Raw genomic sequence first — 25177 nt, 5'->3', positions numbered from 1 at the left:
GAGTAGCAAACAGGGTGTCCGACGTCCTATCCTAGCCTCTGGTATATATACACTATGTACAGTACACTATATGCCCTTATAGCCATTAGTGCCTATTATAAGTTTATTTGTCCCTTTCTGCACATTTTTTACTTTCCTAAACTCTTTTTATTATTTAATCATTGAAGCATGTTGTATCACAGATAGATCAATAAATGCAATACCTTTGACTGCCCTCTAAATTTGGATGTCAAAATGCAACAGTCAGAAAACAAGCCTGAAAAAACTTTTATTTGCAAAATATGTATCCCGTTTAACCAAAAGTACTATTTTTTTTTTTTTTAATAGATTTAAGTAAACAGATTGAGGGATACAGGTGATAATTCAGAAAGAAATAAAATGATACAGGCTCCTTAAATAGTTACAGCAGTTGTACATACAACAGGAAATATTAAAATTAACTTACTAAGACTAGACAGTTTGTGGGTTATAAAACAAGATGACATACAACACAACGCAAAGTCACCTGTTTGACTTAAAGAAAGGCAAGATGGAATACTGAGCATTTCATTGCAACCAATTAAAACAGATATTTGTAGAGTTTCAGATAAAACGTTGGTGAAAAGTTAGAACCTTTGTAACATTTCCGCTCACTTCCTGACCCAGTGACACAAAATGAGGGACAATCCCCCTTGTGGGGGTAAGGCTATACAAACCTGACAGTTTTTTGCCCAAAACGCTGTGTCTATTTCTCTCTGCCCTGTTATAAAAATGTCACCACACTGCTTGTCTCAGTGACATAATCATTATAAAAGGAAGTGACAAATCTTCAAAAACCTCAAACATTCTAACCTTTTTTTTTTTAAAAAAAGGAAATTTACGCTTTAACTACTATTAACTAGGAAAGCTAATCTGGTTGGTAATTTTTAAGGAACCAAAATGGTATTTGCATTAGAATACTAAACACCATTATTGAAAAGGTAATCAGGGGTGATAAAGGGACACATTTAATGTAACAGAACATACATTTCAATGAATGAGAACAAACTGACAGATAATTAAGCACAAATTTACATGTTGACATTTTTTAATGTACATCGCTGGTTAAATATTAATGTAAATCACAGTGTCTTTGTAGTGTATTGCAACTCACTATTTTAAACACACACGTTCCTATAAAGATGGCTGTGTACGTAAGTGAGTGCTGAAGCGACCACCAGCTGGAACCGTAAATAGTCAGAGAGATGTCACTAGCACACCAAGATCTTCAAAAATGTGTTCAAAGCTATATTCGGCGAACACATCATTACAGCAAATCGCAGCGTTTCTGAGCCATACAGGACCCCCTCATCAAGCATGTGACTTCATCAAAGGTCATATGCCTGATGAAGGGGTCGTGCATGGCTCCGAAACTTTGCAATTTGCTGTAATGATGTGATCGCTGAATAAAGCTTCGGACTCATTTTTGGAGATCTTGGTGTGCTGGTGACATCTCTCTATCTTTGTAGTGTATTGGACAATGGATGACACACAGGCTGTCAGCATTATATGCGGTGAGTGATGGCATTAGTGACATAGACCTTATGTGGAGAGTCCCAAGCCCCCTAATTCTACAGAAGGCAATCAATGGGCTATCAACAGCAGATAACCCATGAAACCTACACGTGCAAAATAACAATGTGTATATTGATGCTCCCTCCTATAAGCATCCTACAACCAATCTTTGTAGGAACACCCCTGAAAAAAAACTTGACAATGTTATAGTGACAGTATTACTTTGCAGCATATGGGGTACAGTATTAATTTGAAAGCCATATTTATAGTTTGCATACAATACTATTCTCTGTCAGTATTATTCTACAGTTTCTAGTCATCGGTAATAATAGGGCTAGACTGTGTACTTTCTTATCCTAGTTTATCTTTTAAGGCACATGCAGCACAGGCTACCAAGCTAAGGCTTCTGGGTAATCACTTCCAGATTTCATTACCTGAGTAAATACAAAAGGCATAGACTGATGCAGATTGTCACATTTGCCATATTGCATGAGTATACAGTGAGGCAGAAACAGTTCAATAAAATTAAAACAAACAGAACATGCTCAGATATATCAACTTATTACAATGCCCAAAAGAAGAACTGTCTGATTGTCCTATGGTTGCACAGATTGTGCCTTCTGTTCTTCAACTTTCATATCCCTATTTATACTGTCAATACAGACAGTTCATGTTTTGGATACCTACAAAACACAGTTCAGTAGAATATATTGCATATATCATTCTGGGGCCCACCGAAAAATCAATTTCTGGGGTGACATACAGGGCCCAGCCTACAGATTTCTCCACCTCTGACCCTGCAAAGTCTTATGCCGCGTACACACGGTCAGACTTTTCAGCTACAAAAGTCCGACAGACTTTCGACGGACTTTTGGCAGACAACAACCAGACTTGCCTACACACGATCACACCAAAGTCCGACGGATTCGTACGTCATCACGTACACCGGACTAAAATAAGGAAGTTGATAGCCAGTAGCTGCCCTAGCGTGGGTTTTTGTCCGTCGGACTAGCATACACACGAGCGGATTTCTGGGTCCGGCGGAGTTACGACGTAAAGATTTGAAGCATGTTCCAAATCTAAAGTCCGTCAGATTTGCGACTGGAAAAGTCAGCTGAAGGTTCGGTGAAGCCCACACACGATCAGATTGTCCGCCGGATTTGGTCCATCGGACAAGTCCAGTCGAAAAGTCCGACCGTGTGTACGCGGCATTAAAGTGCTATTTTGGCACAACATTCCCTTTCGAGTCATTTTCATTTCACTAAACATGGAAGTCCACCTAACCTTTCTAAAACCTCATTAAAACTTTTAAAATTATAATACATTAAAACTTTTATAAAAACAGGCTAAAACATTACTGAACAACCTTGTCTAGCAATTTAAAAAATCTGACCTAAAAAATGTCAGTTAAAAATGAAATAATGTAAACATAGTTGTAAATCAGGGTTTGCTTTCTTGGATCATGCTGTGCACAAACAATGTAGCAGAGGGAAGAGGATCTCCATTGCGATTTAGTAGATGGATGTGACGATAGCCTAGGATAAAAACAACCAAACTGGGTAAATACCTCAGAAAGTAACTAGATGAAGATCAAATGCAAATGCAAATGCAAATAATAATAATAATAATAATAATAGAGCTCCAAATTCCGGCTATTCTTTTCTCCAATGAGCTGCGGGGCTGTGTCATTACCATTCTGCAGCTTATGTAATCAAAGAGGCGTTAGATTAAAAAAAAAGAGCACAGGTTCAGAGTTCTTCTAGATGTGGGTTTGGAGGACACTCAAGCTCATCTCTACTTGAAAGTCCAGGTCTGAATAGCCTTGAGATTTTGTCAGCCTGCACCCGTTTCTCTCACCTGAGTCTATGGGGAAGTCCATGACACACAGAGATGGACCTCATACCATCACATTATGTGTTTTGAGGCTACCACAACTACATGGCCAATGTAAGATACATTTGTTATTTTGTAGCCCTGACAAAGGGAACTGCTTCAGAACCCCAGAAATTGGATTAATAAACTATATTTGGACTTTAGAAATAGTCTGATTCTCTCCTTTTGAAAATTTTGTACTAAGGGGTTAACTATGGTCTCTGCACACCAGAGAGCTGTCTACTAAAAAGGTTTTCAGCCCAGGAGACGAACTTCAACCTCCTCTCCCTTTGGTATTTGTGCGCAACGCTGCTCCATCAGATGTAGATGTCCATTTCAGACCCCTGCTGGCGCTGCCATTCCGCCAGGGGCTCCCTCTTGCATACCTGGTGGAAATGCCCCCTATCCATGATTTCCGGGATCGGATCTTACGGCTCTATACCACTGTTACAGGGGCGACTGTTCCAAACACCCCGCAAACCACTCTGCTCTCCATCTTACCTGGCTCTTTCAAACATATCAAAAATAGGATTTTTACACCATACTTGCCTGTAAAATCCTTTTCATTGAGTACATCATGGGACACAGATTCAGGCTAATATTCATTACCTGCTGGGTTATACTTCCTAATTAGTTTAATGGACACTGGTAGAACAAAGGTCTTCAGACAGGAAGTGATCCCCTACATAAAAAAGGATAGACACGGGGGAGGGGAGGGAGTGCTGCTCACCCCTATTGATCAAGACAAAAAAAGAGAAAAGAGTTCCCCAGTGGGGTTTTTAGGCAGCACAAAGGAAGGTGGTAGGCCAATGTATGTAAAAATAAATGTTATTGAACAAAAATAGCTTAAACACATGGGTTAAAAAAATGAGCTCCAATACAGAGTGTTTACAATCTAATGACACTCAGCACATGCAATATAGGCACATTTTCATAACGATATTGTGTGTATATTGACAGTATCAGAGATGTGGACCTGACGCGTTTCGACCTATAAGTTCCAGGTCTTCTTCAAAGGTCAATCTGCTAAAATTGTACAATAAAGGTGCATATGTCAGAAAAGATTAAATATATAAATTTCACAACGGATATACCATATATTAACATAACATAATTACCCAATGATGAGTGTCCTATGCGAGAGTCTTTCTGTAAGAGAGGTCCTCTTAAAAACAAAGGATTGCCTGTTCGTTTTACCCTAGAGATCCCATGACACCACCGCTACAGCCTCCAATCCCAGGGGAAGGTCCCAAGGATGTGTCTTACGAGAGATCACACAATGAAGCGCCCCCTATCTGTAGCACGGACTTCACGGCCAGTCAGTCAGGTGGGGAGAGCACCTGCAGCAATCAACCCAAGAAGGAAAAGACAATTTGGAAAGATATGCATTATATGCACTCAAAAGTTGAATCCAGAGAATATATCCATATATCAGCCCAGGTTTAGGATATCGCAAATACATGTGTACACCCATTGGACGAGTCAAAACCTTATTGTGCTGAATGTATGTGTGTGTATAAAATCAACACACATATATCTATATACACATACGTGTATGTCCCTGCATATGTCCATGCATATAATTTATAATTAGCTTTTATATGGAAAAGATCTCTAGATATATGCATAAAGTATATAAGGGTAGTAGAGGAAAAAGGAAATTAGTTTTGTAGAAACACCTCAACCATATAGGTGAGGGGTATGAATAGACTAATCAAAGCTGGTGGTGGGAGGTGACAATTGAGTGAAGTGTTAGGAAAAGTGTGAGAACAGAAACAAATCGTAGGTCCCTAATGGGTGCAGCAAAAATGGGTGGAAAGTGAACACACAGAAAGTGTCATACAGTGCAGAAATGGGTGATAGGTGGATGTAACAAGAGAATAATTAGTGAAAAAGTGCCCACGTGTAGGGAAACCGGGTGAATAAATATATTACCTAATGAACAAGTGAAGATAACATGTAAAAACCGCACTGCGTAGCCCTATGCGCTTGCAATCATTTGTGACCTAACCCGGGATTGGTCACAATTTTGAACTGGGCTCAGTGAACGCCCGTCCAAGCTGACATTTAGCAAGTCTGAAAGTATAAAGTAAAAAAAAAAAATTGTATTGTATACATTCAAGCATTTGAAGTGAGTATAGGGTCATTGTAGTAGACCAAGTACTATATCAATATGGACAGCAGCAGTGCGGAAACAAATTATCCTATTGTATACTTACAGAGTGAGACTGCTAGAGAGACCACCAACCAGGCAGAAAAATCCGGAATGAGATGTAAAGAGTGAGAGGGTATATATGCCCCAGATAGGGGGCGTGTATCCGACGAGGGTTGACTGGTGACAGGTGCGGCCACCTCCCCATCCGATAAGACCGAAAGAGAAAGCCGCGCTAAGGGGCATGGCGGCCAAATGGCTGCCTCGTGTGGTCCCCCCGGCGTTCGGGGCGGGTCGAGACTCCGTCAGCTGACGTCATCGCCGTCGCAATCGCGTGACGCGTCCGCATCACGTGGCACGCGCGGGGCCCCGCGCATGCGCAGTGAGCGGAAACGTCCGGGGATGTCCCCGAACGCCGCCGGCAAGGAGGAAATCCCCAACGTGGTAGCCAGGACCAGCCTGGGTATCCAATGGGGGAGGGGGGGAGGCAGGCGCCGGCTGTGCCGATAGCCCTCCCTTCCCCCCCCACCTTGCCGGGAAGACACATCTGGGGAAAAAGAACCCTGGTGAGAGGGCAGCAGCAGCGGTCAAGATGACAGCTCTTATAGAGGGGGCGGGCAGAGCACAGGGCTCAATTGATATATAAAATTAAAGGGAAAATACATATGAACTAACGGTCCATCGCATATATGGACACATCATCCCATATTGATACATACATTAATTGGCAGGAAACATTATAGATTATTAACATGAGGTATCCATATATGTAGAATCAATTCGCATGCCTAGGTGTCTGAAAAACACATAATAGAATATAGAAAAAAATTGATTATATAAAAAAGGAAAAAAAAAAAAAAAAAAAAAAAAAAAAAAAGGGAAAGGGAAAAATATTTTAAAAGTATATAAATATGATAAATACCATTGGACTGCCAGGGAAAAAGGGGAAAGGGGAGGGAGACAAAGGGAGAATGTTCGGAGATGGAACAAGGGGGGGGGGGGCTCATAACAGACAAGATTGCTCTATGTTACCTACAAAGGGCCAAAAAGACTTTACTGGGTTTTGCCTGAAACAAACCCTTTTAGGAACGGGGCAAATGAGATGGCCTCATTTAGTCCCGGGGGCGAGGTGGCATTTAATTTATATATCCACTTCTGTTCATGTTGCAGCAGGATTTTGTTCCAATCACCGCCTCGATTTGGTATATGTACCCGATCGAGAGCGGTGAAGGACACTTTTGGCATTCTATAGTTGTGTACTGACACTACATGTCGGCCTAATGGTAAATAGTGATTGCCAATCTGCATGTGATAGATGTGCTTAGACATCCGGCGATGGAATTCCTGCTTGGTCTTACCAACATAGTAAGCACCACACTCACATGACATAAGGTATACGATACCTCGTGTTTGGCAATTAGTGAAGTGTTTAGGCTTGAATAGTGCCCCATTTGGAAGACGGAAGTTTTTATCACGTCTGATGTATTGGCAAAATGAACAGTGTCCGCAGGGAAACGACCCCAAAATTGAACAGTGTTTGGATCTTTTTTGTTCATCCCTAAACTCGCTTTGAACCAGTTTATCCCTTAACGACAAGGCGCGCTTATAGGTAATTGATGGCCTGTTAGAGATGAAATTGCGGACCTTTGGATCATTCATCAGTATGGGCCAATGTTTTTGAATGATGTTACTGACCGCCTGATGTTGCCTGGAAAAACGTAAAATGATCCTAGTGGGGCCGGTGTTGGGGCCATCCATGGACCTTTTTTTGGAAAGGAGTTCGGAACGGCATTGTACAGCCGCTCTGTTATATGCCTTCCGTAGGCAGGAGCGGCTGTAGCCTCGTGCTAGCAATCTAGTTTGTAATTTGTAAGCTTCCTGTTTAAAGAGGGCATCATCCGAACAGTTCCTGCGTAAACGCAGGTACTGTCCATATGGAATTGACCTCTTCAAAGTTGTAGGGTGAAAACTCTCGGCGTGCAACACTGTGTTGCCAGCTGTGCTTTTTCGGAAAAGGGTGCTCGAGATTTTATTGTCAGGGGTGCGTTCCAACTTAACATCCAAAAATGTCATTAGATCACGATTGTAGGTCGTGGTAAATTTGAGATTGTATTTGTTCTGATTGATACAGTTCAAAAATTGAAGTAGCATTTCCTCTGAGCCCTCCCAGATGATGAGGACATCATCGATGTACCGTAACCACAGAAGTATGTGGCCCGTGTACACCGCGAGGTCCCCATCATCTAGGAGGGTCTTCTCCCACTCCCCCAGGTACAGGTTGGCGTAGGCCGGGGCACAGCAGGTGCCCATGGCCACGCCCTGCACCTGGAGGTAGTGGGAGTTGTTGAAACAAAAAAAGTTGTGATGCAGGATATAATCGAGTCCATCAATGATGAACTCGTTCAATACCTCATCGTATTTTTGGTCTCTGTGCAGGAGCGCCCGTACAGCAGCGATCCCCTGAACGTGGGGGATCGAGCTGTACAGGGCCTCGACATCGATAGCCACCAAAAACGAATCAGCTGGGAGAATGAGCCCTTCGATTGATTGTAACAGGTGTATTGTGTCCTTCAAAAACGAGGGCATGCTCAAGACGAAGGGCTGTAAAAAGGAGTCAATGACTCGACTCAGGTTTTCCGATATGCCTCCATTCCCAGAGACAATTGGTCGTCCGGGGGGGTCTATCTGGCTTTTGTGTATCTTGGGCAAACTATAAAATGTTGCCACCCTCGGGTGTTTAATCCAGATGAACTCGTATTGGTCCTTGGTGATTGCTCCTTTTTCAAATGCTGATTGAATCATTTTGTAAAATTCAGTGTAGGAGGCTTGTATGAGTCTAGTGGGAATGGTTTTATACCATTCACCATTGTCAAGAATGTTTTGACACATACGTACGTAGTCCTCGTTGTTCATCAGGACTACGTTGCCTCCCTTATCGGATGGTTTAATTGTGATTTTGGTGTTATTGCATAAGGAGTCAAGGGCTTGGGATTCTTCTATAGTTATATTTTGGGGGCGTGCATTTCTATTATGTGAGAGCTTTTGAAGATCTCTTAATGTTTGTTTGACAAAGATCTCTATGCTTGGGTTCAAATTGAGGGGAGGGAATTTTGCAGAAGGTTTTTTGAAACGTGTGGAAGGGTTCTTTGTAGGTTCATTGGCAGTGGAGAGTAGATTCTCCAAATCAATTTGGTCAATGAGGTCCAAGGTGTTACTTTCTTGAAAGAGAAGGGTTAAGTCCCGTAGGGCTTTAAATTCTCTCATACTAAAACTGGCCCATTCAGTTGTATCGATGTTCTCATCTACTTTTGCATGGAGGCTCTTAAGTAAGAGCCGCCGTGCAAAGAGGTGCAGGTCGGTGATCACTTCAAAGATATCGAAATTGTCTTGTGGGCAAAAAGTCAAGCCGCGTGACAGTACACTAATTTCCGCTGTAGACAGAGGATAGGATGACAGATTAATTACACTGAGGAATTCTGATGTCCCCTCGTGACAAAGGCGTCCAGATTTCCAGTTCCCCTGTTTGTCTGGGGTAGGGGAGATCCCCGTGTCGGGTTTAAAGGACTCTGAGGTCCAGTTTTTGGGCGCCCTGATGTTTGTTTTGTATGAATAGTATTAGTATTAGTAGGGATATTCAAAGGTGGAAGATCTGTTTCGCTCGTTCCTAGGGTTGAGCTATCAGATCTAAAGTTGGAAAATGCGGGTTGTTCAACCATGGGGGGATCGCATGCATCCTCCACATTAGTGTCTACAAGGCGTTTCTTCCTATCTTGCTCAGGTGAGCCCCTATTGTTCCGATTTCTTTTAAACTTCCCAGATCCCTTAAGGGATCCCTTTTGGTTCTGACTGGGACCAGATTTATCATTGGGTTTAGATACATTGTTTATATTCTTTTTGTTATTCGTATTTCTGGGTTGTTGTTGCGGTATATGTTGTTTGTTTTTAAAATTCCGCGAAAACTGAGTGTTCCATTTATATGCCCGCCCGTCTGTGAATGCCGATTTATCCCTCCAGAATTTTGACTCTTTTTTCTGTAAGATGCCCCTATTGTGGGCCGACAGGTTATCCCGAAGGTTCCCCTGCAACTCCAAAAAAAGGGCATGCTGTGCAAAGGGTTTTAAGGCTTCTTCTATGTGATTAATTTCTACATCTAATGATGCTATTTGTTTATTATACTCTCGGGTGAGGATGGCCATCATCTCCCGAGAGCATGCATCAAGATTAGCCTCCCATTCATTTTTAAGGTCGACACTAATTTGATCCAGGTTAGGAAACACCTGGATTCGTAGTCCCAAAGGGTTAATTTTTTCTTCAATGTATCTGTTTAAAGATTTGACATGCCAGAAAAGTGCTGACTTTTTCTCCAGGATTTTGTTCAGTTTTTGAACTAGGGATGAGATCGAGGTTTTCACGCGATCACCCTGTTCAAAATCCGTCTCGTAACCCAACATTAAATTGGCCCATTCCTCTCCCTGATAGTTACTCATTTTGGAATTGAATACCTAATATAAGACAAAAACAAGTAAAAGACATATGAATGACCCTACACTCTGGAGCTCATGTTTTCACCTCCCGTGCGTCAATGGGGAAGGGGTGTTTAACCACCCAAATTTTGGCCAAAGAAAAAGGATAGACACGGGGGAGGGGAGGGAGTGCTGCTCACCCCTATTGATCAAGACAAAAAAAGAGAAAAGAGTTCCCCAGTGGGGTTTTTAGGCAGCACAAAGGAAGGTGGTAGGCCAATGTATGTAAAAATAAATGTTATTGAACAAAAATAGCTTAAACACATGGGTTAAAAAAATGAGCTCCAATACCGAGTGTTTACAATCTAATGACACTCAGCACATGCAATATAGGCACATTTTCATAACGATATTGTGTGTATATTGACAGTATCAGAGATGTGGACCTGACGCGTTTCGACCTATAAGTTCCAGGTCTTCTTCAAAGGTCAATCTGCTAAAATTGTACAATAAAGGTGCATATGTCAGAAAAGATTAAATATATAAATTTCACAACGGATATACCATATATTAACATAACATAATTACCCAATGATGAGTGTCCTATGCGAGAGTCTTTCTGTAAGAGAGGTCCTCTTAAAAACAAAGGATTGCCTGTTCGTTTTACCCTAGAGATCCCATGACACCACCGCTACAGCCTCCAATCCCAGGGGAAGGTCCCAAGGATGTGTCTTACGAGAGATCACACAATGAAGCGCCCCCTATCTGTAGCACGGACTTCACGGCCAGTCAGTCAGGTGGGGAGAGCACCTGCAGCAATCAACCCAAGAAGGAAAAGACAATTTGGAAAGATATGCATTATATGCACTCAAAAGTTGAATCCAGAGAATATATCCATATATCAGCCCAGGTTTAGGATATCGCAAATACATGTGTACACCCATTGGACGAGTCAAAACCTTATTGTGCTGAATGTATGTGTGTGTATAAAATCAACACACATATATCTATATACACATACGTGTATGTCCCTGCATATGTCCATGCATATAATTTATAATTAGCTTTTATATGGAAAAGATCTCTAGATATATGCATAAAGTATATAAGGGTAGTAGAGGAAAAAGGAAATTAGTTTTGTAGAAACACCTCAACCATATAGGTGAGGGGTATGAATAGACTAATCAAAGCTGGTGGTGGGAGGTGACAATTGAGTGAAGTGTTAGGAAAAGTGTGAGAACAGAAACAAATCGTAGGTCCCTAATGGGTGCAGCAAAAATGGGTGGAAAGTGAACACACAGAAAGTGTCATACAGTGCAGAAATGGGTGATAGGTGGATGTAACAAGAGAATAATTAGTGAAAAAGTGCCCACGTGTAGGGAAACCGGGTGAATAAATATATTACCTAATGAACAAGTGAAGATAACATGTAAAAACCGCACTGCGTAGCCCTATGCGCTTGCAATCATTTGTGACCTAACCCGGGATTGGTCACAATTTTGAACTGGGCTCAGTGAACGCCCGTCCAAGCTGACATTTAGCAAGTCTGAAAGTATAAAGTAAAAAAAAAAAATTGTATTGTATACATTCAAGCATTTGAAGTGAGTATAGGGTCATTGTAGTAGACCAAGTACTATATCAATATGGACAGCAGCAGTGCGGAAACAAATTATCCTATTGTATACTTACAGAGTGAGACTGCTAGAGAGACCACCAACCAGGCAGAAAAATCCGGAATGAGATGTAAAGAGTGAGAGGGTATATATGCCCCAGATAGGGGGCGTGTATCCGACGAGGGTTGACTGGTGACAGGTGCGGCCACCTCCCCATCCGATAAGACCGAAAGAGAAAGCCGCGCTAAGGGGCATGGCGGCCAAATGGCTGCCTCGTGTGGTCCCCCACATACTTCTGTGGTTACGGTACATCGATGATGTCCTCATCATCTGGGAGGGCTCAGAGGAAATGCTACTTCAATTTTTGAACTGTATCAATCAGAACAAATACAATCTCAAATTTACCACGACCTACAATCGTGATCTAATGACATTTTTGGATGTTAAGTTGGAACGCACCCCTGACAATAAAATCTCGAGCACCCTTTTCCGAAAAAGCACAGCTGGCAACACAGTGTTGCACGCCGAGAGTTTTCACCCTACAACTTTGAAGAGGTCAATTCCATATGGACAGTACCTGCGTTTACGCAGGAACTGTTCGGATGATGCCCTCTTTAAACAGGAAGCTTACAAATTACAAACTAGATTGCTAGCACGAGGCTACAGCCGCTCCTGCCTACGGAAGGCATATAACAGAGCGGCTGTACAATGCCGTTCCGAACTCCTTTCCAAAAAAAAGGTCCATGGATGGCCCCAACACCGGCCCCACTAGGATCATTTTACGTTTTTCCAGGCAACATCAGGCGGTCAGTAACATCATTCAAAAACATTGGCCCATACTGATGAATGATCCAAAGGTCCGCAATTTCATCTCTAACAGGCCATCAATTACCTATAAGCGCGCCTTGTCGTTAAGGGATAAACTGGTTCAAAGCGAGTTTAGGGATGAACAAAAAAGATCCAAACACTGTTCAATTTTGGGGTCGTTTCCCTGCGGACACTGTTCATTTTGCCAATACATCAGACGTGATAAAAACTTCCGTCTTCCAAATGGGGCACTATTCAAGCCTAAACACTTCACTAATTGCCAAACACGAGGTATCGTATACCTTATGTCATGTGAGTGTGGTGCTTACTATGTTGGTAAGACCAAGCAGGAATTCCATCGCCGGATGTCTAAGCACATCTATCACATGCAGATTGGCAATCACTATTTACCATTAGGCCGACATGTAGTGTCAGTACACAACTATAGAATGCCAAAAGTGTCCTTCACCGCTCTCGATCGGGTACATATACCAAATCGAGGCGGTGATTGGAACAAAATCCTGCTGCAACATGAACAGAAGTGGATATATAAATTAAATGCCACCTCGCCCCCGGGACTAAATGAGGCCATCTCATTTGCCCCGTTCCTAAAAGGGTTTGTTTCAGGCAAAACCCAGTAAAGTCTTTTTGGCCCTTTGTAGGTAACATAGAGCAATCTTGTCTGTTATGAGCCCCCCCCCCCCTTGTTCCATCTCCGAACATTCTCCCTTTGTCTCCCTCCCCTTTCCCCTTTTTCCCTGGCAGTCCAATGGTATTTATCATATTTATATACTTTTAAAATATTTTTCCCTTTCCCTTTTTTTTTTTTTTTTTTTTCCTTTTTTATATAATCAATTTTTTTCTATATTCTATTATGTGTTTTTCAGACACCTAGGCATGCGAATTGATTCTACATATATGGATACCTCATGTTAATAATCTATAATGTTTCCTGCCAATTAATGTATGTATCAATATGGGATGATGTGTCCATATATGCGATGGACCGTTAGTTCATATGTATTTTCCCTTTAATTTTATATATCAATTGAGCCCTGTGCTCTGCCCGCCCCCTCTATAAGAGCTGTCATCTTGACCGCTGCTGCTGCCCTCTCACAAGGGTTCTTTTTCCCCAGATGTGTCTTCCCGGCAAGGTGGGGGGGGAAGGGAGGGCTATCGGCACAGCCGGCGCCTGCCTCCCCCCCTCCCCCATTGGATACCCAGGCTGGTCCTGGCTACCACGTTGGGGATTTCCTCCTTGCCGGCGGCGTTCGGGGACATCCCCGGACGTTTCCGCTCACTGCGCATGCGCGGGGCCCCGCGCGTGCCACGTGATGCGGACGCGTCACGCGATTGCGACGGCGATGACGTCAGCTGACGGAGTCTCGACCCGCCCCGAACGCCGGGGGGACCACACGAGGCAGCCATTTGGCCGCCATGCCCCTTAGCGCGGCTTTCTCTTTCGGTCTTATCGGATGGGGAGGTGGCCGCACCTGTCACCAGTCAACCCTCGTCGGATACACGCCCCCTATCTGGGGCATATATACCCTCTCACTCTTTACATCTCATTCCGGATTTTTCTGCCTGGTTGGTGGTCTCTCTAGCAGTCTCACTCTGTAAGTATACAATAGGATAATTTGTTTCCGCACTGCTGCTGTCCATATTGATATAGTACTTGGTCTACTACAATGACCCTATACTCACTTCAAATGCTTGAATGTATACAATACAATTTTTTTTTTTTTACTTTATACTTTCAGACTTGCTAAATGTCAGCTTGGACGGGCGTTCACTGAGCCCAGTTCAAAATTGTGACCAATCCCGGGTTAGGTCACAAATGATTGCAAGCGCATAGGGCTACGCAGTGCGGTTTTTACATGTTATCTTCACTTGTTCATTAGGTAATATATTTATTCACCCGGTTTCCCTACACGTGGGCACTTTTTCACTAATTATTCTCTTGTTACATCCACCTATCACCCATTTCTGCACTGTATGACACTTTCTGTGTGTTCACTTTCCACCCATTTTTGCTGCACCCATTAGGGACCTACGATTTGTTTCTGTTCTCACACTTTTCCTAACACTTCACTCAATTGTCACCTCCCACCACCAGCTTTGATTAGTCTATTCATACCCCTCACCTATATGGTTGAGGTGTTTCTACAAAACTAATTTCCTTTTTCCTCTACTACCCTTATATACTTTATGCATATATCTAGAGATCTTTTCCATATAAAAGCTAATTATAAATTATATGCATGGACATATGCAGGGACATACACGTATGTGTATATAGATATATGTGTGTTGATTTTATACACACACATACATTCAGCACAATAAGGTTTTGACTCGTCCAATGGGTGTACACATGTATTTGCGATATCCTAAACCTGGGCTGATATATGGATATATTCTCTGGATTCAACTTTTGAGTGCATATAATGCATATCTTTCCAAATTGTCTTTTCCTTCTTGGGTTGATTGCTGCAGGTGCTCTCCCCACCTGACTGACTGGCCGTGAAGTCCGTGCTACAGATAGGGGGCGCTTCATTGTGTGATCTCTCGTAAGACACATCCTTGGGACCTTCCCCTGGGATTGGAGGCTGTAGCGGTGGTGTCATGGGATCTCTAGGGTAAAACGAACAGGCAATCCTTTGTTTTTAAGAGGACCTCTCTTACAGAAAGACTCTCGCATAGGACACTCATCATTGGGTAATTATGTTATGTTAATATATGGTATATCCGTTGTGAAATTTATATATTTAATCTTTTCTGACATATGCACCTTTATTGTACAATTTTAGCAGATTGACCTTTGAAGAAGACCTGGAACTTATAGGTCGAAACGCGTCAGGTCCACATCTCTGATACTGTCAATATACACACAATATCGTTATGAAAATGTGCCTATATTGCATGTGCTGAGTGTCATTAGATTGTAAACACTCTGTATTGGAGCTCATTTTTTTAACCCATGTGTTTAAGCTATTTTTGTTCAATAAAATTTATTTTTACATACATTGGCCTACCACCTTCCTTTGTGCTGCCTAAAAACCCCACTGGGGAACTCTTTTCTCTTTTTTTGTCTTGATCAATAGGGGTGAGCAGCACTCCCTCCCCTCCCCCGTGTCTATCCTTTTTCTTTGGCCAAAATTTGGGTGGTTAAACACCCCTTCCCCATTGACGCACGGGAGGTGAAAACATGAGCTCCAGAGTGTAGGGTCATTCATATGTCTTTTACTTGTTTTTGTCTTATATTAGGTATTCAATTCCAAAATGAGTAACTATCAGGGAGAGGAATGGGCCAATTTAATGTTGGGTTACGAGACGGATTTTGAACAGGGTGATCGCGTGAAAACCTCGATCTCATCCCTAGTTCAAAAACTGAACAAAATCCTGGAGAAAAAGTCAGCACTTTTCTGGCATGTCAAATCTTTAAACAGATACATTGAAGAAAAAATTAACCCTTTGGGACTACGAATCCAGGTGTTTCCTAACCTGGATCAAATTAGTGTCGACCTTAAAAATGAATGGGAGGCTAATCTTGATGCATGCTCTCGGGAGATGATGGCCATCCTCACCCGAGAGTATAATAAACAAATAGCATCATTAGATGTAGAAATTAATCACATAGAAGAAGCCTTAAAACCCTTTGCACAGCATGCCCTTTTTTTGGAGTTGCAGGGGAACCTTCGGGATAACCTGTCGGCCCACAATAGGGGCATCTTACAGAAAAAAGAGTCAAAATTCTGGAGGGATAAATCGGCATTCACAGACGGGCGGGCATATAAATGGAACACTCAGTTTTCGCGGAATTTTAAAAACAAACAACATATACCGCAACAACAACCCAGAAATACGAATAACAAAAAGAATATAAACAATGTATCTAAACCCAATGATAAATCTGGTCCCAGTCAGAACCAAAAGGGATCCCTTAAGGGATCTGGGAAGTTTAAAAGAAATCGGAACAATAGGGGCTCACCTGAGCAAGATAGGAAGAAACGCCTTGTAGACACTAATGTGGAGGATGCATGCGATCCCCCCATGGTTGAACAACCCGCATTTTCCAACTTTAGATCTGATAGCTCAACCCTAGGAACGAGCGAAACAGATCTTCCACCTTTGAATATCCCTACTAATACTAATACTATTCATACAAAACAAACATCAGGGCGCCCAAAAACTGGACCTCAGAGTCCTTTAAACCCGACACGGGGATCTCCCCTACCCCAGACAAACAGGGGAACTGGAAATCTGGACGCCTTTGTCACGAGGGGACATCAGAATCCCTCAGTGTAATTAATCTGTCATCCTATCCTCTGTCTACAGCGGAAATTAGTGTACTGTCACGCGGCTTGACTTTTTGCCCACAAGACAATTTCGATATCTTTGAAGTGATCACCGACCTGCACCTCTTTGCACGGCGGCTCTTACTTAAGAGCCTCCATGCAAAAGTAGATGAGAACATCGATACAACTGAATGGGCCAGTTTTAGTATGAGAGAATTTAAAGCCCTACGGGACTTAACCCTTCTCTTTCAAGAAAGTAACACCTTGGACCTCATTGACCAAATTGATTTGGAGAATCTACTCTCCACTGCCAATGAACCTACAAAGAACCCTTCCACACGTTTCAAAAAACCTTCTGCAAAATTCCCTCCCCTCAATTTGAACCCAAGCATAGAGATCTTTGTCAAACAAACATTAAGAGATCTTCAAAAGCTCTCACATAATAGAAATGCACGCCCCCAAAATATAACTATAGAAGAATCCCAAGCCCTTGACTCCTTATGCAATAACACCAAAATCACAATTAAACCATCCGATAAGGGAGGCAACGTAGTCCTGATGAACAACGAGGACTACGTACGTATGTGTCAAAACATTCTTGACAATGGTGAATGGTATAAAACCATTCCCACTAGACTCATACAAGCCTCCTACACTGAATTTTACAAAATGATTCAATCAGCATTTGAAAAAGGAGCAATCACCAAGGACCAATACGAGTTCATCTGGATTAAACACCCGAGGGTGGCAACATTCTATAGTTTGCCCAAGATACACAAAAGCCAGATAGACCCCCCCGGACGACCAATTGTCTCTGGGAATGGAGGCATATCGGAAAACCTGAGTCGAGTCATTGACTCCTTTTTACAGCCCTTCGTCTTGAGCATGCCCTCGTTTTTGAAGGACACAATACACCTGTTACAATCAATCGAAGGGCTCATTCTCCCAGCTGATTCGTTTTTGGTGGCTATCGATGTCGAGGCCCTGTACAGCTCGATCCCCCACGTTCAGGGGATCGCTGCTGTACGGGCGCTCCTGCACAGAGACCAAAAATACGATGAGGTATTGAACGAGTTCATCATTGATGGACTCGATTATATCCTGCATCACAACTTTTTTTGTTTCAACAACTCCCACTACCTCCAGGTGCAGGGCGTGGCCATGGGCACCTGCTGTGCCCCGGCCTACGCCAACCTGTACCTGGGGGAGTGGGAGAAGACCCTCCTAGATGATGGGGACCTCGCGGTGTACACGGGCCACATACTTCTGTGGTTACGGTACATCGATGATGTCCTCATCATCTGGGAGGGCTCAGAGGAAATGCTACTTCAATTTTTGAACTGTATCAATCAGAACAAATACAATCTCAAATTTACCACGACCTACAATCGTGATCTAATGACATTTTTGGATGTTAAGTTGGAACGCACCCCTGACAATAAAATCTCGAGCACCCTTTTCCGAAAAAGCACAGCTGGCAACACAGTGTTGCACGCCGAGAGTTTTCACCCTACAACTTTGAAGAGGTCAATACCATATGGACAGTACCTGCGTTTACGCAGGAACTGTTCGGATGATGCCCTCTTTAAACAGGAAGCTTACAAATTACAAACTAGATTGCTAGCACGAGGCTACAGCCGCTCCTGCCTACGGAAGGCATATAACAGAGCGGCTGTACAATGCCGTTCCGAACTCCTTTCCAAAAAAAGGTCCATGGATGGCCCCAACACCGGCCCCACTAGGATCATTTTACGTTTTTCCAGGCAACATCAGGCGGTCAGTAACATCATTCAAAAACATTGGCCCATACTGATGAATGATCCAAAGGTCCGCAATTTCATCTCTAACAGGCCATCAATTACCTATAAGCGCGCCTTGTCGTTAAGGGATAAACTGGTTCAAAGCGAGTTTAGGGATGAACAAAAAAGATCCAAACACTGTTCAATTTTGGGGTCGTTTCCCTGCGGACACTGTTCATTTTGCCAATACATCAGACGTGATAAAAACTTCCGTCTTCCAAATGGGGCACTATTCAAGCCTAAACACTTCACTAATTGCCAAACACGAGGTATCGTATACCTTATGTCATGTGAGTGTGGTGCTTACTATGTTGGTAAGACCAAGCAGGAATTCCATCGCCGGATGTCTAAGCACATCTATCACATGCAGATTGGCAATCACTATTTACCATTAGGCCGACATGTAGTGTCAGTACACAACTATAGAATGCCAAAAGTGTCCTTCACCGCTCTCGATCGGGTACATATACCAAATCGAGGCGGTGATTGGAACAAAATCCTGCTGCAACATGAACAGAAGTGGATATATAAATTAAATGCCACCTCGCCCCCGGGACTAAATGAGGCCATCTCATTTACCCCGTTCCTAAAAGGGTTTGTTTCAGGCAAAACCCAGTAAAGTCTTTTTGGCCCTTTGTAGGTAACATAGAGCAATCTTGTCTGTTATGAGCCCCCCCCCCCCTTGTTCCATCTCCGAACATTCTCCCTTTGTCTCCCTCCCCTTTCCCCTTTTTCCCTGGCAGTCCAATGGTATTTATCATATTTATATACTTTTAAAATATTTTTCCCTTTCCCTTTTTTTTTTTTTTTTTGTCACCAGTCAACCCTCGTCGGATACACGCCCCCTATCTGGGGCATATATACCCTCTCACTCTTTACATCTCATTCCGGATTTTTCTGCCTGGTTGGTGGTCTCTCTAGCAGTCTCACTCTGTAAGTATACAATAGGATAATTTGTTTCCGCACTGCTGCTGTCCATATTGATATAGTACTTGGTCTACTACAATGACCCTATACTCACTTCAAATGCTTGAATGTATACAATACAATTTTTTTTTTTTACTTTATACTTTCAGACTTGCTAAATGTCAGCTTGGACGGGCGTTCACTGAGCCCAGTTCAAAATTGTGACCAATCCCGGGTTAGGTCACAAATGATTGCAAGCGCATAGGGCTACGCAGTGCGGTTTTTACATGTTATCTTCACTTGTTCATTAGGTAATATATTTATTCACCCGGTTTCCCTACACGTGGGCACTTTTTCACTAATTATTCTCTTGTTACATCCACCTATCACCCATTTCTGCACTGTATGACACTTTCTGTGTGTTCACTTTCCACCCATTTTTGCTGCACCCATTAGGGACCTACGATTTGTTTCTGTTCTCACACTTTTCCTAACACTTCACTCAATTGTCACCTCCCACCACCAGCTTTGATTAGTCTATTCATACCCCTCACCTATATGGTTGAGGTGTTTCTACAAAACTAATTTCCTTTTTCCTCTACTACCCTTATATACTTTATGCATATATCTAGAGATCTTTTCCATATAAAAGCTAATTATAAATTATATGCATGGACATATGCAGGGACATACACGTATGTGTATATAGATATATGTGTGTTGATTTTATACACACACATACATTCAGCACAATAAGGTTTTGACTCGTCCAATGGGTGTACACATGTATTTGCGATATCCTAAACCTGGGCTGATATATGGATATATTCTCTGGATTCAACTTTTGAGTGCATATAATGCATATCTTTCCAAATTGTCTTTTCCTTCTTGGGTTGATTGCTGCAGGTGCTCTCCCCACCTGACTGACTGGCCGTGAAGTCCGTGCTACAGATAGGGGGCGCTTCATTGTGTGATCTCTCGTAAGACACATCCTTGGGACCTTCCCCTGGGATTGGAGGCTGTAGCGGTGGTGTCATGGGATCTCTAGGGTAAAACGAACAGGCAATCCTTTGTTTTTAAGAGGACCTCTCTTACAGAAAGACTCTCGCATAGGACACTCATCATTGGGTAATTATGTTATGTTAATATATGGTATATCCGTTGTGAAATTTATATATTTAATCTTTTCTGACATATGCACCTTTATTGTACAATTTTAGCAGATTGACCTTTGAAGAAGACCTGGAACTTATAGGTCGAAACGCGTCAGATCCACATCTCTGATACTGTCAATATACACACAATATCGTTATGAAAATGTGCCTATATTGCATGTGCTGAGTGTCATTAGATTGTAAACACTCTGTATTGGAGCTCATTTTTTTAACCCATGTGTTTAAGCTATTTTTGTTCAATAAAATTTATTTTTACATACATTGGCCTACCACCTTCCTTTGTGCTGCCTAAAAACCCCACTGGGGAACTCTTTTCTCTTTTTTTGTCGTGATCCCCTACATAACCCCTCAAATACAGGAAGTACTTTAGTTTTGTAGCAAGCACTAAATCCTCAAAAAAGAGGGGAGGGATCTCTGTGTCCCATGATGTATTCAAAGAAAGGATTTTACAGGTATGACATAAAAATCCTATTTTCTTTTTCATACATCATGGGACACAGAGTCAGGCTAATATTCATTACCTGCTGGGACGTCCCAGAGCAATAGCCTTGAGGGGAGGGAGACACCCTACCAAACATTAGCCATCAGAACTTATACGGCAGCCCACAGTACACTGTGGCCGAAAAAGCCGAATTCTCGGCTGCTCGAACATCCACTTGATAAAATTTTGTGAACGTATGCACTGAAGACCAGGTAGCAGCCTTACACCTACACCCCTTGTAGAATGAGCTCTCACCCTAAAGGGAGGAGTTTTAGGTTTCAGGCCACAGGCCTGAATGACCAATTGACGGACTCAATTAGAAATGGAAGATTTGGAATCTGCCTGCCCCTTCTTGGGTCCTTTTGGTAAAACAAAAAAAAAGTCTGATCCTCGGATCTCCGCAGATCTAGACAAATAAACAAATAAACCTTGACTGCCCAGACAACGTCCAAAGAATGCAGTCTCTCTTCCGCCGAACGAGACTGAGAGAAAAAAAGAAGCCAAAATAATGTCCTGATTTAAATGAAAGGCCGACACCACTTTTGGCAAAAAGGATGGAACAAGTCGTAACACGACTCTGTCATGGTGAAGGATCAAGTACGGTTCCCTGCATGAAAGGGCCACCAACTCTGACACCCTTCTAGCCGAGGTGATAGCCATCAGGAAGGCTAGCTTGCGTGACAGCAAGTCTAATGGAATTTCCTTAATATGGTTAAAATGTTTGTTTCTGTAACACAGACAGCACGAAGTTCAAGTCCCAAGGACACATAGGTGACCTAATGGGGGGAAGCAAGTGAGTTGCCCCTTGCATAAAAGGTTTGGATTAGTGAATGGGAGGCTAAAGGCCTTTGGAAGAATACTGATAGGGCCAAAACTTGACCTCTGATTGTACTCAAAGCCAATTTGATTTTCACAGCTGACTGTAGAAAAAAAAGAGAAAATTCTCCCAATCACATATTTCCGAAGATGCCATTTTCTGGCTTCCCACCAAGCAATATAAGTCTTCCAGACCTTATGATAAATCTTCCTAGTGATAGCTTTTCTAGCATTCACTAGAGTAGACACCACTGCTCCCGAGATGTCCTTTTTAACACCCTGGCTTCAATAGTCATGCCGTCAAATTTAGAGACTGTAAATTGGGGTGAAATATAGGACCTTGAGACAGTAGATCGGGGCGAAGTGGAAGCGTCCATGGCCGTCTATTGTCAGTCTCACAAACTCCTCAGGGCTTTCTGGGCCAGGCCGGTGCCACCAGAATGACTGCAATCCCCTCTCTCCGAATCCTGCGCAACAAATGTGGAAAGAGAGGGATAGGAGGGAAAGCATAAACCAGGGAGTACTGGCTCCATGGAACTATTGGAGAATCTGCTCCAATTGCCAGAGGATCTTTTGTTCGAGACACAAACTGCTGTAGCTTGTTGTTGAACCTGGGTGCCAGTAGGTCGACCTCTGGCCATAACCAACGTTGGCAAATTTCCTGGAACACCTCTGGGTGTAGAGACCATCCACCCGGGCAGATAATCTGCCTTCCAGTTCTCTACTCCCGGGATATGGACTGCCGATATTATTGGCACATGTCCCTCTGCACAGGCTAGTATGTAGTTCACCTCCTTCAGAGCTGAACTACTCCTGGTACCGCCTTGGTAGTTTATAAAGGCCACTGCCATGGCATTGTCCGACTCCACCGTCCGATAATGCTTCACCAAGCTAAGCTCCACCGTCCAGGATCGTAGGGCCAGACGTACTGTCTGTAATTCTAGGACATTGATGGGCAGGGTCTGCTCTGTCCCTGTACTGTACTGAGTGATCTCTGAGCAGGAGGTCGTCCAGATACCCGAGCACCAGGATCCCTTGGGCCCTTAAAAGACCCAGTACTGGTGCTAGGACCTTTGTGAACACCTGGGGAGCTGTAGCAAACCTGAAGGGTAGAGCCACAAACTGAAAATGAGGTTCCTCTACTGCAAAACGTAGGAACCTCGGATGAGGCTGAAAGATAGGTACGTGTAAGTACGCGTCCTTTATATTGATGGAGGCTAAAAAGTCTCCCCTCTGGAGTGAGGTTTTTTACTGAGCGGACAGACTCCATCCAAAAGGATTGTATCAATAGATACTTGTTCAGGGACCTTAGGTCCAAAATGGGCCTTGTGTCCCGTTTGGTTTCTGGACCGTAAACAGGTTTGAGTAAAACCCTGTGCCCCTTTCGGATATAGGAACCTCTATAATCACTCCTTGATGCACTAGATGATGTAGTGCCTGAAGCAATAAGTTTCTTTTTTGGAGGATCCAAGGGAACGCTGGATCTTAGAACCCTCTGGCACCCCCCGTAACTCCAGCTTGTAACTGCAAGATATAATTGAGGTGACCCACTCGTCCTGAATTATTGTTTTCCAAATGTCTGCAAAGTGCAGCAGCCTTCCCCCTATTCGGTAGAGTGGGAGCATCCCCTCAAAAGGAGGACTTGGTGCTGGGTTTAGAAGAATTTTGGCTTTTTCTGGCCCTAGCCTTGCGGCTTGCCCCTGGCGGAACCGCCCTGATGCTGAGACATTTGAGGAAGCAGTCCCTGGGTTTTTAAACAAGGGATGTTTGGTGCTTTTCTTCACAGGAAGTAGAGAACTCTTCCCTCCGGAAATCTTTTGGATATTTGTCCAAGTGATCACCGAATAAACGTTCCCCATGAAACAGGAAACCTGCCAATAACTTTTTACAAGGAAGCTCGGCTGACCAGTTCTTAAGCAATAAAAATCTGCGCATATGTACAGACAAGAGAGCCAGATGAGAAACCTGTTTTTTTGAATCCTTTAAAGCATCAACAGCAAAACAGCGCTTGAGGAATATCCATCTTACTTGCAGGCAGATCATCCTCCTGGTTAGGCCTATGCGGCCGTTTGACTTGATCCTTTACAGACTGGCAAATACCAATTGCTGCAACAGCTGGCTGAATGGCTGAACTGGCCAAAGAAAAGGAAGCCTTTAATAAGAACTCCAATTTCTTGTCAACAGGGTCTTTCAAGCCCTGTGTGTTATCTATCGGACAAGTTATGTTCTTGTTTAAGGAAGACTGCTGCATCTATGGCTGGCATGCTCCATTTTTATATAAATGTATTTATATAAAAGGGAAAACTTTTTAGGAGGCAAAAAAGTCATGTTCCCAATCAGTATATACCTCCTGTTCCAACATGGGGTGTAGCAGGAAAGTCTGTGCGACCTGAAAATGTCTCAGAGATCCTAATGAGGACCAGGGGGGCTCAGTCACCTCTGCAAGAGGCAACTTAAAGGCAGACCGAACCATTTCAGTCAGAGTCAGGATCAAAAACCTCTGCGACTGAAAGGCAGACATTGAGTGGATATCTTCTTGCCCAGATTGCTCGGAAGCAGACTCATCTGCCGGGCACTCCACCGAATCCTAAGCTTTAATCTCTTCCCCATCCTCAACGCAATCCAGTGCTCTAACCCGGCTAGGGCTGTGGACAGTTCATCCTTAGTGACAAAGGGAAAGCAGCAGCGTTGACTGTAGGCACAATACCAGATAGGCGCAGCAGCTCAGATTGCCCGGGAGCCTCTGGTCTTTCAGGGGATACAACACTAGGGTTATGACTAGGTTCATCAGGAACTAACGATGACGTAGGTGTGCCCTTCCCTGTGGTGTTAGTCCCACTCTTCTTTTTGGAAGACATTCAATGTTGCAAACAGAGTACTTAGGTGTAGTTAAAACACCTCAAAAGGGAGACCCTGTAATAGGGTTTGCCAAGCCCCTATGCAACAATCCTGCTAAGCACCTTTAGCCTGCCAAGCAACACCTGTTGACTCACGTGACCTGGGTAAGGAGAAACAAACCACTGCAAGTGTCTGTCCAGAGCCTGCTCTGTGTCCCACGGCTGCCTTCCGGAAGCACCACATGCTTGGCAAACACAGCTTAAATAAGCTGGGTGTGTGCGGTTCCGGCGAGTGGGCGTGACTGTATTCCGGTACAACACAAATCTTCGTGCTCCCAGATAAAGGCTACGGTGCATGTGTGGCGAATCCGTGTGCACCATGGCTGCCAAGCAAACAAACTGCTGAGCCCAGTGGCGCTCTTGCG

The 25177-nt window shown here is 43.2% G+C and overlaps 1 protein-coding gene across 1 annotated transcript in view; it reads right to left on the bottom strand.

Moving 5' to 3' along the window:
• Positions 1 to 251: 251 nt before the first annotated feature.
• The window catches only part of PLCD1 (phospholipase C delta 1), a 209470-nt gene continuing 184544 nt past the window's right edge, over positions 252 to 25177 (bottom strand). The window contains exon 15 of the mRNA XM_073630034.1: positions 252 to 3068. Coding sequence (XP_073486135.1) covers positions 2974 to 3068 — 95 coding nt within the window. The 3' untranslated portion in view covers positions 252 to 2973. The remainder of the gene's footprint in view (positions 3069 to 25177) is intronic.

Source organism: Aquarana catesbeiana, linkage group LG05, assembly GCF_042186555.1.
Source record: "Aquarana catesbeiana isolate 2022-GZ linkage group LG05, ASM4218655v1, whole genome shotgun sequence".
In the NCBI taxonomy this organism is placed as follows: domain Eukaryota; kingdom Metazoa; phylum Chordata; class Amphibia; order Anura; family Ranidae; genus Aquarana; species Aquarana catesbeiana.
Note: the sequence above shows the minus strand (reverse complement) of the source record. Positions and strands in the feature narration are given on the sequence as shown.